The 13,431-nt window shown below is 45.9% G+C and overlaps 1 protein-coding gene across 1 annotated transcript in view; it reads right to left on the bottom strand.

The window, feature by feature from the left end:
• Positions 1-13,431, bottom strand: part of ZNF341 (zinc finger protein 341) — a 41,198-nt gene that overhangs the window by 14,114 nt on the left and 13,653 nt on the right. Inside the window, exons 5-9 of the mRNA XM_019655173.1 lie at positions 13,330-13,426; positions 9,356-9,551; positions 7,883-7,973; positions 5,934-6,127; positions 3,347-3,537 (exon numbers count right to left, since the gene is read on the bottom strand). Of these exons, the coding sequence (XP_019510718.1) occupies positions 3,347-3,537; positions 5,934-6,127; positions 7,883-7,973; positions 9,356-9,551; positions 13,330-13,426 (769 nt within the window). The remainder of the gene's footprint in view (positions 1-3,346; positions 3,538-5,933; positions 6,128-7,882; positions 7,974-9,355; positions 9,552-13,329; positions 13,427-13,431) is intronic.

The following is a 13,431-nucleotide window of genomic DNA, read 5'->3' on the forward strand; positions in this document are numbered from 1 at the left end:
AAAAAAAAAAAAAAAGGCAAAAGCTTCCTATGAGAAAGTCCCTTTGGTTTTTGCATTTGTCCTGACTGGAATATAGATGTGATGGCAGGAGATATAGCAGCCATCTTGCAACCTTGAGAATGAAAACCACATGCTAAGGATAGCAAAACAGAAAACCTGAAAAAGGCTTAGCCCATGATGACATTTCTGACCGGCTATACAAGCCCAACACTGCTTGCTTATGGACTTCTTGTGATGTGAGAGAAATAAAACCCTAACTAGCAAGCCAATTTTCTATTATTTGCAGCAGAATAATGATTCCTAAATGATAGAGCACATGCACAGACTTTGACCAATAAGAGATCTTCTGGGAAAGGTTTCCTTGCTCCTAAAAAAGGCACAAGAAAGATAACCCCTTTTTGCTCAAGGATAACAATGTCTAGGCTGCTGTTACCTAGAAAGAGTGACCACCATCCTAGGGCCACAGGTGAGGTATCTGTAGAGGACAACGCCACATAGTGGAGATGAGCTGGAAAGACATAAGTTCCTTGATGCTGAGTTGAGTCAACTGACTATTTCAGGCCTGGAACTTCCCTATCTTGGGTTTTCTTGTTATGTGAGATGACAAACTTCCTAATTGTTTAAGCCAGTTTGAGTCAAAGCTTTCTGTGATGTGTCCCAAGGATATCCTAACTTAACTCCATGAACCTTCCCTGCTAGGACTCTAGCATAAGGAAAAAGTCAGAGATGTGGACAAAGATTTGATTACAGTGATGCTCACCATGGTTTTGTTTATAGATAACAAAACTCAGGAAATAACCTTAATGTTCAACAATAGGGGATTTAAAAAAAATGTAGCCATTAAACTTACGTTTTTAAAAATAGTGACATGAGAAAATACTCAGAATATAAAATTAGGTTAAAAAATAGAAAGCACAAATCTCAAGAGAATTTATGCTGAGAGAAAAAAGCCAATCTCCACTTATGACTTGATAACTCCATTTATACAACTTCCTCAAAATGATAAACTTATAAAGATGGAGAACTGGTTGGTGATTTCCAGAGGCTAAGTATGCTGGGGAGAAGAAGGATGGGTGTGTTTAATAAGGGACAGCACAAGGGAAATCTTTGTGGTGACGGAACAGTTCTGTACCGTGATTGCAGTGTGAATCTACATTTCTTTCAATATAAAGTTTTTAAAAAAGCTTTCAAAAAAAAGCAAATTCAAAATTTTATGTGTATACAATACTTGACTCCTTGGAGCCTTGGTTCCTTCATCTGGATATACTGAAAACGCCTACCTCTAAGGTTGTTATGAGGATTAAAATATTGAATGAAAATCATTTAGCAGGGTGCTCAACATATAATAAATAGCAAATGTTAACTTATACATTCTTTAGACTTTTCTGAATTTTCTAATTCTATATTGGTAATTTTCTAATTCTATATAGAATTCTATATAGAATTTTCTAATTCTATATAGAATTTTCTAATTCTATATAGAATTTTCTAATTCTATATAAGGAGAAAAAATAACAATAAAAGTTATTATAAAAAATAAAGACTGGGGCCAGCAGAGTGGCGCGATGGTTAAGAACTGACTTGGGATGCCAGAGGGCCCTGGTTCAGATCCCACATATGAGGGCCAGTGACACTGCCCTCTACAGCTAAGATGCTGAACAACAGCTCGACCTGGACGACTGCGTAGGCTGCAGCCCCTGCTGCTATGGGTTGCCATGGGCTACAGTGTGTAGCCAACAGCCAGCGTAAGCGGGCAGCAGCCACTGTGAGCGGCCGTCCAGAAGCCGGCGACTGATCTGCCTCACCCGGGAAGAGCGCAATGATGGTGCCAACTTGGGCCAGTGAAGCAACGTCCTCCACAACTAAAGAACAAAAGGATAGCAACTTGTCTGCTCCCCTTCCCCCAATTCCCCAATAAAAATCTTAAAAATAATAATAATAATAAAAATAAAGACTGGAATAGAGTTACCAAATAACCCAGCAATTCCACTTCTAGGTTTATACCCAAGAAAACATGTTCATACAAAAACTTGTACACGACTGTCTATAACAGCATTATTCCCAATAATCAAAAAGTAGAAACAACCCAAATGTCCATTAACTGATGAAAGGAAGGAGAAAATGTGCTCTGTCTATATAATGGAATATTATTCTGTCATAAAAAGGAATACAGTACTACAACATGGATGAACCTTAAAAATATTATCTCAAAAAGCCACATACTGTATGATTCCACTTATGTTAAATGTCCAGTATAGGTAAAACCTCAGAGACAGAAAATAGATTAGTGGTTACCAGGGCCTGGGGAAAGGATGGAGTGGCTGCTAATGGGTGCAGGGTTGGGGTGATGAAAATGTTCTGGAATTAGATAATGGTGATGGCTGCACAAGCTTATAAATATACTAAAATCACTGAAGTGTACACTTTAAAAGGGGTGAATTTTATGGTATGTGAATTATATCTCAATTAAAAAAAACAACACTGTTGTGGGCTGGCCGAGTGGCTCAGTTAGTTAAGAGTTAGCTTAAGAGCGTGAGCTCTGAGCAACAGGGCTGCTGGTTCTATTCCCACATGGGCCAGTGACGCTGCACCTGAGCTGAGCTGCTGCTGAGCTGCCAACAGGTGGCAGGATGGCTCAGCTTGTGAGAGCACGTCCTTCTAACGAGACTGCCTGTTCGATGGTGGGTTATGCCCACCTGCAACTAAGACTGAACTCGGCACCTTAAGCTGAGCTGTCACCCAGATGGCTCAGTGGATAGAGCATGTGCTCTTAACAACAAAGCTGCCGGTTCGACTCCTGCATGGGATGGTGGCTACGTCCACCCGCAACTAAGATTGTAACACAGCACCATGAGTTTAGAGGCCACAAGCTGCCGATGGGCAGCCAGATGGCGACTGGCGCCCTCCACAACTAAGATTGAAGAACAACAACTTGGCTGGTCCCCTTCCCCAATTCCCCAACACTGTTCCCCTTCCCTAATCCCCCAATTAAAAACAAAACAAAACAAAACAAAAAAAACTCTGCCACCCTAAATCCTTATAGATAGGTAGGTTTTAGACATTAGATCTTCTCAGGATATTAAGAATTTTTCCTATTATATGATTCCTTCATTATATGACCCTCTAGCCCTCTAGAAGTGGGCTTCCTCCCTCAGGCTACTATGATGGCCCAGTAAGCTGGCAGAATAGAGGGGGATGCGTGGCCCATCATGAGTGGTTAGATGGTAGCTCAGAGCAACTGAGGTCTACTCCTGTCCCTTTATAGGCCATGTTCAGAAACCCAGCACCAGCCAAGGCTCATAACTAGGGTGGATGTGGCCCCTCCCACTGCCAGCCAGCCACCTACCTGCTCATTCTTATGCTGAGTCATGTGGGACTTGAGCTGGAAGTAAGTGCTGAACTTGCTGGGGCAGAACTGGCACAGGTAGGAGCTATCGATGAGGACCACCTGCTTGGCTTCCAGCTTGTCCGTTTCATCCTCGCCTGTTGTGGGCAAGGCCTGGGGCTGTTGGGCACCCGACAGGGTCTGGCTCAACCCTGTGGAGAAAGCCAGGGGTGGAGGGGGGCAGAATTACTGAGAAGGACAGAGGAAGAGTTAGGACAGAGTGCCACACCATTCAGAAAGGATTCATGGAGCGCCTCCTGCGTGCTCCACTGCATTTGTCCTACCACCTATCACGTGCTTGGTATTGGAGGCTGTCCTCAAGGCACTGCACTCACATTTAGCAGGTGTGCACTGATACCACCATCCAGGTGCTAAAATACCGGAATACTTACATTCCGATTGAGGAGTAGCGACCACCTCAAGTCTCCCCTTCCTGGCCTTCCCCTCAGACACTCTAGATCTCTCCATGGCCGTTAAAACTCCTGAACACCACCCCTAGCTGTATTCATCGTGTCTCCCCAGCTCCTTGCTCTAATTACATTTATTTGCCCTTCCCTCCCACACTGAGGACAGGGGTCTCCATAAATGTTTGCTAAATGGTTGAATTCTTGGTGCTAGGCATTGTAGGAGTTTCAAAAGAAATAGAAGAAATAGTTTCTTCTCCAAGGAATTCTCAAGAACTCAGAGGGCACACAAAGAATGACTACACATGGGCCGGCTGAGTGGCTCAGTTGGTTAAGAGCTCGCTCAAGAGTTTGAGCTCTGAGCAACAGCGGTTCGAGTCCAGCCCAAGCTGAGCAGCCGCTGAGCTGCCAACAGGTAGCAGGATGGCTCAGCTAAAAAAAAAAAAAAGAATGACTACACACACAGTAGGGCTAGTTCCAACAGGGAGGTCATATAAAAGTGGCCATATGTTGTTTGCACAGGAAAACACCCCCTTCATCAGCCGGCACAAGGCAGACATTGCTCACCCATGGGGTTGCACAGAAAGGCCCAGGCCTCACACTGTGCAATACAGTGACCACAAACCACATGTGGCAACTGAGAACGTGAAATGTGACTGGTCCAAATCCAGATGTGCTACAAATGTAAATACACCCTGGATTTCAGAAACTTAACATAAAAAAAAGAATGTAAAAGATCTCATTAATAATTTCTTTGTATTACATGTTAAAATGATAATATTAATATATTGGGTTAAATAAAATATATAACATTAATTTCACCTTCTTTTTACTATTTTTATGTAGCTATTAGAAAATTTTAAATTGTATTTGTTAGACAGCACTGCTCCAGGCCTAGAAGTCCCCAACACCCAAGCAGGAGAGGAATTAAATCAACATCAGGGACAGGGTCATTAGCTCAGGGACAAGTGATGGCTCAGATGACAATCCTAAAAACCAGAAAGGACTCTGGAGACTATCTGCCCACAGAGGTCACATAGGTTTCAATTTCTGACCAACTGAGAGAGAGACTGCCTAGAGCAATATATTAAAAATAGATTCTCGGCCTTTTGAGCATTTTGAGCCTTGCCTCTGTTCAGGGCCGACTCCAAAATCTTTGGAGTATACTTCCTTTCCTAATAATGGCCCTTGAGCCATTCTCTACTTTTTTTTCCCACTGCTGCTTCTTTGAAATGTATTCTTTTCTCCTAATAAATTCCTTTTTTGCAACTTTACCTCTCTGGTCCATGTCTCCATTCTTCGGTTCCACAAGACCACGATCCCAGCACACACACAATCACACATCACAAAATCCTGCATCAAAAGGGATTTTTGTGGGGGGCTGGCCAAGTGGCTCAGTTGGCTTAAGAGCGCGAGCTCTGAGCAACAGGGCTGCCAGTTCGATTCCCATATGGGCCAGTGACACTGTGCCTGAGCTGAGCTGCCGCTGAGCTGCCAACAGGTGGCAGGATGACTCAGTTGGTGTAACAAGATTGCCCGTTTGATGGAGGGCTATGCCCACCCGCAACTAAGACTGAACTCGGCACCTTGAGCTAAGCTGCCACCCGGATAGCTCAGTGGATAGAGTGGGTGCTCTTAACAACAAGGCTGCCGGGTTCAACTCCCGCATGGGATGGTGGCTACACCCACCTGCAACTAAGATTGAACACAGCACCTTGAGCTTAGAGGCCACGAGCTGCTGATGGGCAGCCAGATGGCGACTGGCGCCCTCCACAACTAAGATTGAAGAACAACAACTTGGCTGGTCCCCTTCCCCAATTCCCCAACACTGTTCCCTTCCCCCAATTCCCCAATAAAATCTTTAAAAAAAACAAAAAACAAAAATGATTCTCAGGCAGGATTCAGGCACAGCAAAAAAGATAGGTGATTGATTAGTGATGTCTGTTATGGGTACAGTATTCCAGTAATGCCACACATATTGTATCTTGGTCTTCCCTCCTTTCATCCCATACCCCATTTTATAGATAAAGTAGACTGAAGCCCAAAGAGGTTGAGAAGGTTGCCCAAGTTCACGGCTAGCAACAAAACCCGTGAAGCTGCCCAGGAAAGGTATGGGGAGAGTGGTGTTCCCTACTTTCGCTCACCTGTGCTTTCCTCGTCTTCCTGCCTGCTGGGGTTCAGGGCCATGACCTGTACAGTCACAGAGTTGCGAGAGACAGTGCTACCACTGCGTCCTGGAGGCCACACCTTGTGGGTCTGCATGTGCTTCTTGACATTCGACTTCTGGGCAAAGGCACGGCCACATGCAATGCACTGGAAGGGCTTCTCACCAGTGTGGCTGTGGGAAGCAAGGCGTGTCAGCACCCTAGTATGGGAATGGAGATGTGGTCTCAGCCCAGGAGCTAACAGCCACCAGGAAGGCCTAGACAAAGCCTCTAGATGCTGCTGGCCACCATTCGGGCACCATGAGGACAAGCCCTCTTACTGAAGCAGGCAGACCAGAGACAGAAAGACCCTGTGCTCTTGGTGACATTACTGAGCTGCTGAATCAACCAGCCCCAGGGCTGACCTTCTCTATGGCTATCTCATACTATAAGATGAAACATTTCCTAATTGTTTAAGCCCATGTAAATAGGGATTTCTGTTACTGGAATGAGGATATACCCCAGCTGTCACTGCACAGCACTTATACCCTCATTTAACAGTTCCTTCCAGATTAATTTAGTATTTTAAAACTAAAAATATTTTAAAATGAAGCTTCCTATTGTCATTGTATATGGATAACCATTTGTCGTAAATACAAAGTAACCAAAAAATGCAATAATTTATTAAACAATATTATTAAGATCTAAAGCTGCACTGTCCAATAAGGTGGACAGAAGCCACATGGACTATTTAAATGTATTAAAATAAAATAAAGGAAAAATTCAGTTTCTCAATCACACTAGCCACATTTCAAGCATTCGGTAGCTATGTATCATTAGTGGCTACCCTACTGGACAGCACCACATGGGGCATTTCCATCTTTGCAGAAAGTTCTATTGGACAGCACCAGATCGGTGGTTCTCAGCTGAGGTTGATTTTGTCCTCCAGGAGACATTTGGCAATGTTTAGAGACATTTTTGGTTGTCACAGCTGAGGTATGAGGGGTGCTATTGGCATTTAATGGTTAGAGGTCAGGGATGCTGCTAAACATTCTACCAAGCAAAGGTCAGCCTCCCACAGAAAATAATGATGTGATCTAAAACGTTGATAGTGCTAAGATGGGAACCCTGGTCTAGAGAAAAGTCGCTGCCTGCCATGGTTTGAATCTGAGGTCTCCCTCTCTCTCTCTCTCTCTCTCTCTCTCTCTCTCTCTCTCTCTCTCTCTCTCTCTCTCTCTCTCTCTCTCTCTCTCTCTCTCTCTCTCACACACACACACACACAAGATGAGCAAGCATATGAGAATGTGTGAGGCATTAAGACATACTAGCACCAAATTTAGGCTTTCTCCTTTGATTCTCCAAGGATTGAAAGAAATTGAAAAGAGAATAATTTTCTCACTACGTCTTTCAGAACTCTTCAACACCAGATCCACGAACCCCCTAAAATCATCTCATGTACCAATGTACCCCACTCTGTGAGAATCACTGAACAAGTCTACCCTTCCACTTCTCAGAGAAAATCCTGAGGCTCAGAGGGGCTCCCTGCATGTTCTTGGGACAAGAGGTATCGTGGTTGGTCCTGAGTGAGCAGAGAGCTCATAGAGTCGTATTTGCAGAGCATAGCAGCCCTTGAGGTCAGCCCCTTCTGCAGAGGTGAGGACTGAGGCACCCCTCATGTCTGCAAAGCCCCTATCAGTTCAAGTACATTTCTCTACTTGGACCTTACCCATCATAGCGGGCAGGCCCCACGGCTTTCTCAGATCCCGCCCACTGCTCCTAAAAGAGAAAAGGGGCAACCATTCTGACCTGGACTGACAGTCTGAGAACCATGAGGAAAGATGGGCTTTGGTCACCACCCTAAGGGGCTGAGAAGGGAACCTTGCTTCCACTGGGGAGGGCCCCCCAGCCAGGGCTGCCTAGGAGCCACCTGCCCCACCATGCCTGGGTACCTTCGGATGTGCTGCTGCAGGTCGAAGTTTTTGGTGAATGACTTATCACAGTATGAGCACTTGAGTTTCTGAGCCTTTGGCTTCCCTGCAGCTGAAAGACAAAGTAAGAGGAAGGAGATGGTGAGGCTGGGGGACACAACTGTGGGCGCCAAGGGCAGCCCCCAGCCACTCAAACCCCTGGACCTGAGACCAGAAATCCCAGACCATGAGAGGTCCATACCCATGGACAGGCAGGAGAAGAGGCACAGGTGAGCCTCTCACAGTGCCTGGGGATGGAAAAGCTCAGGGCATGCTCTGGCTAGGAGACCAGGACAAACCCCTCAAAGGCTCCCCTCTGCCCTAGGATAAAATCTAACCTCTCTGCTGTGGCCCACAGGGCTCTGCATCCTCTGCTTCCTGCCAACCTCATCATTCTCTTCATCTAGCTAGCTACAGTGGACGCCTTGCTAACCTTGAAAGACATCAAACATGGTTCCACCTCAGGACCTTTGCACCTGCTGTTCCCCTTACCGGATATGCCAGTCCCTCAGATAGCCACAGGCTGCTTCCTCCTCATCCCCAGATGGATAGGTAACATCATTTTCCAGCCTCTCCCCGGTAGTCCCAATCATAGGACCCTGTTAATCTCCTTCCATGAGTAACCCATAAATATTTATTTATTCCTTGCTTGTCTCTCCCATTAAACTGCGATAACTGAGGGTAGGGAAATCCTGGACCAAGATGCTGGATCCCCAGTGACACCAAGCCTGGCACACAGTTGCTCAATAACATACTTGTGGAAGAAAGGCAGCATGGAAGTAGTTGACTGGAAAACCCCTGAAAAATTCTCGATTTCTCTGCCCTCCCCATACCCCACCACTTTCTGACATTACCCCCAACCCCATACTTAGCATCTCCAAAGTAGTGGCAGACACTGCTGCTTGCCTGCCTAATACCCATTCCCCTACTTATTTCCTCACGAGTGTCCCACATAAAGAGAACATCAATGTTCCTGGCTAAAAGAGACATTTCCCAGCTTCCCTTGCTGCTAGATATAGTCATGTGACTAAGTTTTGACCAATGAGATGTAAGTAAAAGCATCATGCAGAACTGCTAGAAGCTGAGAGACTCCCTTTTTATCTTTCTTAATGCCTGGAATATGAAACTGATGACTGGAGCTCCAGCAGCCATTTTACACAATGAGGCACCATGATAACAGAAGCCATGAGCTAGGGATGGCAGAGCAGAAAGACAGAAGAGATGTGGGTGCCTGGTGACCATATAGGCACATGATCTCCAGATTGCCTGCCTCTGGCCTTGTTTTGCACAGGAGAAAAACAAAATTCTGTCATTTTGAAGTCACTCCTATTTTGGATTTTCCACTATATGTACCAACACTTAATCCTGTCCACCATAAAAGGGAAGACTAGAGCTAAGCAGCCTGTGGACAGGCCAATGCTTAGGAAAGATGCCCATGCCAGGCTGTGGGCTGACCTTCTGGGAGTCCACTGGCACCTTTGGCCCGTCGAGTCTTCAGCGTTGGTGGGGAGTCAAAGGTGCCCACTGTGCCCCCAGTGGCGCTGGTCATGGAGTCAGCAGGGTTTGGTCCTTTTGGTTTGAATCCCTGTTTTCCGGGGCTGTACACCGGGGGGGTGGGGTATACTGGAGCCTCCACACACTGGTTTGGCACCTAGAAGGACAGCAGAGTCAGGGAGAAAACCTGGGGATGGAGGGGAAGAGCCACCCCAGCCAGGGGGACGCTCACTGCAGGCCTGGTGATCTCAGCCACTCCCCATCTACAGCGCCATTCTAACTCCTCCATGTAAGTTAGTCACCCAGTCACTCCCAAGACCCCTTAGAGCTTCATGAAGCCAGCAGGTTAGAAGCAGCTTTGGAGCCAGGCTGCCTGGGTTCAAATCCTGACTCTGACACTTATCACCTAAGAGATCTGGACAAGTCTTTTAACTTCTCTTAGTTTCCACATCTGTAAAATGGGGCTAACCACAGTATTCCTCTCATTGGGTTGTTATGAGGAATGAACAAGCTAACAAGAGCTTAGAACAATGTCTAGCACATAGCTAGTACTCAACAAACATTAACTGTTACTATTGTCATTATTGTTGTTATTAGTAGTTTGCTTCCACAGGAGAACCAGAAAGTCAGAAGGATCTGTGCCCTCACCAGCTACTCAACTTAACTGACCTGCCTGACACCACACCAGCAGCCGCCCCTCAACTGAGAATTGACACAGAAGCCATAAGAAATTATCAGATGAATTCTGAGCCACTCAAACTCAGTTAAGAGTAAACTTACATCATGGCACTGAGGCGTTGTGAAGAATTCATTTATTCATTGACCTATTTATCATTCATTAGTCTTTCTGGGCTAGCTTATCCAAAATTTCACTTCTTATCCTTCTCTGCTTTATTTTTCTCCTTAAACTTATCATTATATAATAAGTTGTGTATTTTATTTACGAATCTTGTCTATTATCTGCCTAGTTCCATGAAGGCAGGGACTCTTGTTCTGCCTTTGTTTACTGCTCTGTACCCAGGACTAGAGCAATGCTTGGCACAGAGTGGTAACTCAATAAATATTTGTTGATGAATTCATTTACACATTTATTGGGCATCTGATATGGCACCAGTAGGTGCTTCTGCCAGATCTTGTCTGTTGGCCTTTGGCACCATTCCCACACCCTTCCATGCTCTCCCTTGAAATGCAGGGGTAGGAAACTTGGAGCCACATTCCCAGACTCCCTTGCCTGCATGGTTCTGCCAGCAAGAAGCATCCGCATGAGATGTAGAAGGCAGAAGGGAGGTAAAAGCCATACTCCAGCAGCTGTGGTGGGAGACAGGTGGGTTTACAGTCATGAGTTTTGGAGTGGCTGGTTGAACTCGACATTCCTCTCCTGAGAACCAGCCCCAAGGACGGCAGGGCAGCTGGAACAACAGCAACAGGATCCTACAGTTTCCTCACCTCTGGGTGCAGAAGCGGTGTCCTGGGTCTCTGGGCCAAGTGACAACAGTGAATCTAAAACCCAGTGGTGCCTGCCAACCCTGACTTTTGTTCCTCTAGCCCAGGGGTTGGCAAACTGTGGCTCATGAGCTACATGCGGCTCTTTGGTTACATTCCGTCTCAAAAGTTTGCCAACCCCTGGAAGAGCCAATCCTGTCCCTCACAACCATTTAAAAATTATTCGAGAGCCATAAATATATTTTTACATAGTCACCATTATGTGAATAATATCCTTTAAAAAATGTTTTTTAATTGGAGAATTGGGGAAGTGGAACAGCCAAATTGTTGTCCTTCAATCTTAGTTGTGGAAGGCACAGCTAGCTTAGCTCCAAGTCCAGTCGCCATCCAGCTGCCCGTTGGAAAGCTCAGGGCAGCTCAGCTCAAGGTGTCATGTTCAATCTTAGTTGCGGGTGGGCACAGCCCACCATCCCATGCAGGAGTCGAACCAGCAACCTTGTTGTTAGGAGCAGCTGCTCTCACCAGCTGAGCCATCCTGCTAACTGTTCACAGCTCAGCTCGGGCACAGCTCAATGGCCCATGTGGGAATCGAACTGGCAACCCTGTTGCTCAGAGCTCACACTCTTAACCAACTGAGCCACTAAGCCGGCCCCCCCTTTTAAAATTTTATAAATGAAACTATGATAGTTTTATTTTCATGTTCAATTTTACTTCAGAGCCAGTTTGCGAGCCGCAGTTTGCTAACGCTGGCAGCTCTTCCATCTCAAAATGTTTGCCGACCTCTGTTTTAGCCCTTCCATCAGCTTTGTAAGCATCTAACTTCCTATATTAAATCCCTCTGCCCAGAAATACCTAGAGTGGTTTCCATGTTCCTGACTGATACAGCACTCCGTAAATAGTTGTCACATGAATGAATTTACCCATCATTCAAGTCGTCACTGAGCAATTATGTGACTGCCCCTGGGTTAGCTCAGACTATCCTCAACAGCTCTCAAAGGGGAGTTCCCATTTTAGAGGAGAGGAACTGAGGTCAGAGGGCACTATCTCAGGTACCTACTATAGGTGTACTACATACAGGCCAGGTGCTCTGCTAGGAGCTAAGGATGCAAAATGAAAGACTCAGACTCCAACCCCAAAGTGCACCCTCAATCTATTGGGTTGTCGGAAAAGTCATGACGTATTTTTGCAATGAAAAACAGAAAAAATATGTCATAACTTTTCCAACAACCCAATACATGGAAAACAAACAGCAGCAGCTCCCCCTGTGCAGGCCTCTCTGCCTACCAGGCTGCCATCATCCTCTCAGCGGCTTAATTTTTCTTTTTGAATTCAACAAAGCCCTTAAGGGAGCTTGCTTTATTCTCCCAGGCTAGGGCAAATCCCCTTGCAGGCTCTCATAAGATCACGTGGCTGGTGGTGAGATTTTCCCACTAGTCTGGTTCTCCTTACTACAGATGCTACCTGACATGGAATGTCTGTATGGCTGATTCTAGGGTGACTCTGGGATAATGTGACCTCAAGAGCAGGCAGGCTCTTTCTGTTATAACCATGCCCCTCGCACTGGTGTCTGGGAAGACTCTGAACTCCTAGCACCTTGAGTAGACTGCTTGTAGCTCAGGGCGTTTCAGCAGGTTGTTAGCATGTAATATGATGCACTGATTGCATAACAGCCTCAATTCTTCACCTCTCCCATACCTGTGACTTTGCAGCTTTTCCCATCAAGAGATGGAGTCTATTTCCCTACTCCTTAAATCTAAGCTGACCTTGTGACCTGCTTTGACCAACAGAAGTGACACTGAGTCACTTATAAGCCTAAACCTCATGAAGCCTTGAGCATCTGTTTGCAATTATTATTGCACCTCCACCACTGCCGTGAGAACATGTGTGGCTAACCAGCTGGAAAATGAAAGATGCAGGGAGCAGAGCTAGATCACCCCACTTGTCCCACCCTAGGCCATCCTAGAGCAGCCGACAGCCAGCCAACCTCCAGACACATGGGAGAGCCCCGCCAAGATAAGCAGAGTTGTCAAACTGACCACCACAGGTGTGAGAACAATAAACATTTTCTACTATATACCACTGAGGTTTTGTGGATATTTCTCACATAGCCATAGCTAACTGATATACCTAGATTGTTAAAGAAAAAAAAAATCTAAGCAACACATAGATAATTTTTTGAATCCTCTGCCCAAAAGGCAGGTATTGTCTGGCTGTTCTAAGCACTCCCTGAGGGCAGTTTATGTTTCTGTTACAACCTCTACTTCGTATCACCTTCTCATGGTTTGCATTTTACATTTATAACTTGATGGCTCGATTAAAACCCCTCTCTCCCACAATGTGGTACACTCCATGATCTGATTTTGCTCCCCCACACCCTATGGTATCTCCTGCAGTGTCTGACACACAGTTTGGTGCTCAGGAAAAGTCCAGGTTACCCATGATGATCATGACCAGTTTCTCCTCCTCCACCCCAACCCCTGGTCTCTGCTCACCTCCAGGGGTGGGTAGGGCTGCATTCCCAGTGCCTGGATCTCCACCGTTCCACTTCCAGGCAGGGGTGCCGTGGCACTGTACACCTCCACCACGCCATTCCC

The sequence above is a fragment of the Hipposideros armiger genome, unplaced genomic scaffold, assembly GCF_001890085.2.
Source record: "Hipposideros armiger isolate ML-2016 unplaced genomic scaffold, ASM189008v1 scaffold_238, whole genome shotgun sequence".
NCBI lineage: Eukaryota > Metazoa > Chordata > Mammalia > Chiroptera > Hipposideridae > Hipposideros > Hipposideros armiger.